This window comes from Pygoscelis adeliae, unplaced genomic scaffold (assembly GCF_000699105.1).
Source record: "Pygoscelis adeliae isolate BGI_AS28 unplaced genomic scaffold, ASM69910v1 C10804281, whole genome shotgun sequence".
Lineage (NCBI taxonomy): Eukaryota > Metazoa > Chordata > Aves > Sphenisciformes > Spheniscidae > Pygoscelis > Pygoscelis adeliae.
The window spans coordinates 1-1,894 of NW_008823550.1; the positions used below are offsets into that span (position 1 = coordinate 1).

The 1,894-nt window shown below is 37.4% G+C and overlaps 1 protein-coding gene across 1 annotated transcript; it reads left to right on the forward strand.

Moving 5' to 3' along the window:
* Positions 1-52: 52 nt before the first annotated feature.
* LOC103921895 (midasin-like) lies at positions 53-1,224 on the forward strand (the record flags this gene model as incomplete). The annotated part of the gene is made up of 2 exons (XM_009329978.1): positions 53-286; positions 1,027-1,224. Coding segments are annotated over 2 exons (432 nt in total), but the record flags the coding sequence as incomplete, so codon positions are not given.
* Positions 1,225-1,894: the final 670 nt, after the last annotated feature.

The window sequence follows — 1,894 nt, forward strand, 5'->3', positions numbered from 1 at the left end:
TAAAATTATCTGATAACTCCATTGATTGTTTTGTTTTTTACTCTCTTTTCAGGGGCAGACATAGCAGAGCTCATGATGGACTTTGTTGAATGGCTGACTAATCAAGAGTTTGGTCGTCAGTGTATTCTCAGTGTGCGAGATGTCTTGTCATGGGTTAATTTTATGAATGTCATGGTAGAGGATGAAGAGTCGAATTCTGCCAAGGAATATAGCCTTCTCTACATTTCTCCAATTATGTCTTTTATCCATGCTGCATGTTTGGTATACATTGATGGAATAGGATCAGGTAAGTCTTCAGTGCTCGTTTGGTAGCAGAAAATATGACGGTATATATTTATATTAATATTTTTGAGTAGAACGCAAACAAAATGTTTTGGGGCAGCATGGAACTCTTCTGGGAGAAGTTTTTACTTCCACTTAATATTCTATACTTCGTAAGCCTTTTTTGTGTTTCAGTAGCAAGAGTTTGAATAATACAACAAGCTTAAGTAATAAATTAGAGGTAGTAATAATAATATTACAAAAGTTAGCACACAAATTAAGAAAGCCTGTGTTTTTTATTGAGTCTTCTGAGCTGATATAGTACTTAATTACATGTCCCACCCCACGTGTCAGCATCTGTGTGTGCTAGCCTGTATCATGTGCATAGCTCAGAATGCATCTTTGCATGTGTGGCCACTGGCTCAGCTGATAAATAGGAGATGTAGGAGTGGGGAAAAAGTGAAAAGCCACAAGAAATGCGGGGAAAAAAGGCCTGGGGGGGACTATGGCAAGGGATCAGGATGATAATGATAGTAGAAGAAAGCATTTTGGAAATAAGGTGTCCTTAATTCTGTTGCTCAGAGAACAATTTGTCCATGGTAAACAGTACTGGAAGCACTGGCAAGCAAAAGCACTAACATGAAATATAAACCTGAAACAGAATACTACACAAAAATGGCATCTGTGAAGGAACTGTGTTTCTTAGTCATAAGATGAATGTGCCTAGTTATGTTTGTGAAGCATGCTTAACTTTTCCAATTACAGGTACAACATCCTGCTCTGCTGATACGGCTTTATTAGCTCGTGAAAAATGCCTGACATTCTTATGTGAGGAAATGAGTCAATTCCTTGAGCTGACTGATTATCAGAAGAATGAACTAAAGATTTATGACAGAACAAAGGAGAGAGAGTTTGTGTGGATGGACAACTTTATGGGAATCCACCCCTTTTTTATTCCAAGAGGCAAGAGACTTCGTGGGAGTGGGTGGACATTTATTCTGTGGGGTTTTATTCCCAATAGTTCTGTTATTCACTAAATCTAAGTAGGATACCTGAACTATTACAGAACAATTTATAGTTTGTTCTCAAGCCTTAGAAAAATGCCTTTTCTGCCTCAAAGTATGTTGATTGCAACTCGATCACATTTATTAAGAAGATACATCTGTTAATTGCTTTCTTTGACTTCTTAAAATTCCTGGTTAATGGCCTAATTTTAGTAGACTTTTTTGGTGTAACAAGGCTTCTTTAATTTTGAGTTGTAATTTTCTGTCACTTTGCATGATCAGAGTGTCTGCTAACTTCCACTAACAAAAGCTACAGCTCATCCTGGCCCTTGTGTAAAACATGGGAAGCAGGGGTGCTGGGTACAGTGCTAAACAGAATGGAGACTGATGCCCTGCCTTGCTGTAGCCTCTTAAAGATTCACTGCAATTTTTGCAAAATTATTTAGTCTCTGCATTTCAGTTCCTCATGTGACAAATTAATGCAAATGGAACCATCAAAATATTGCTTTCTACCCTTAAAATACAGTGATGGGACTAATAAGTGATGACTATGAGCTTTCTAGTTCAGCTGGTTAGTTTTTAGTACATGGAGCTATGTGTTCCTAATGCTGTATTAATCATTCATCTTT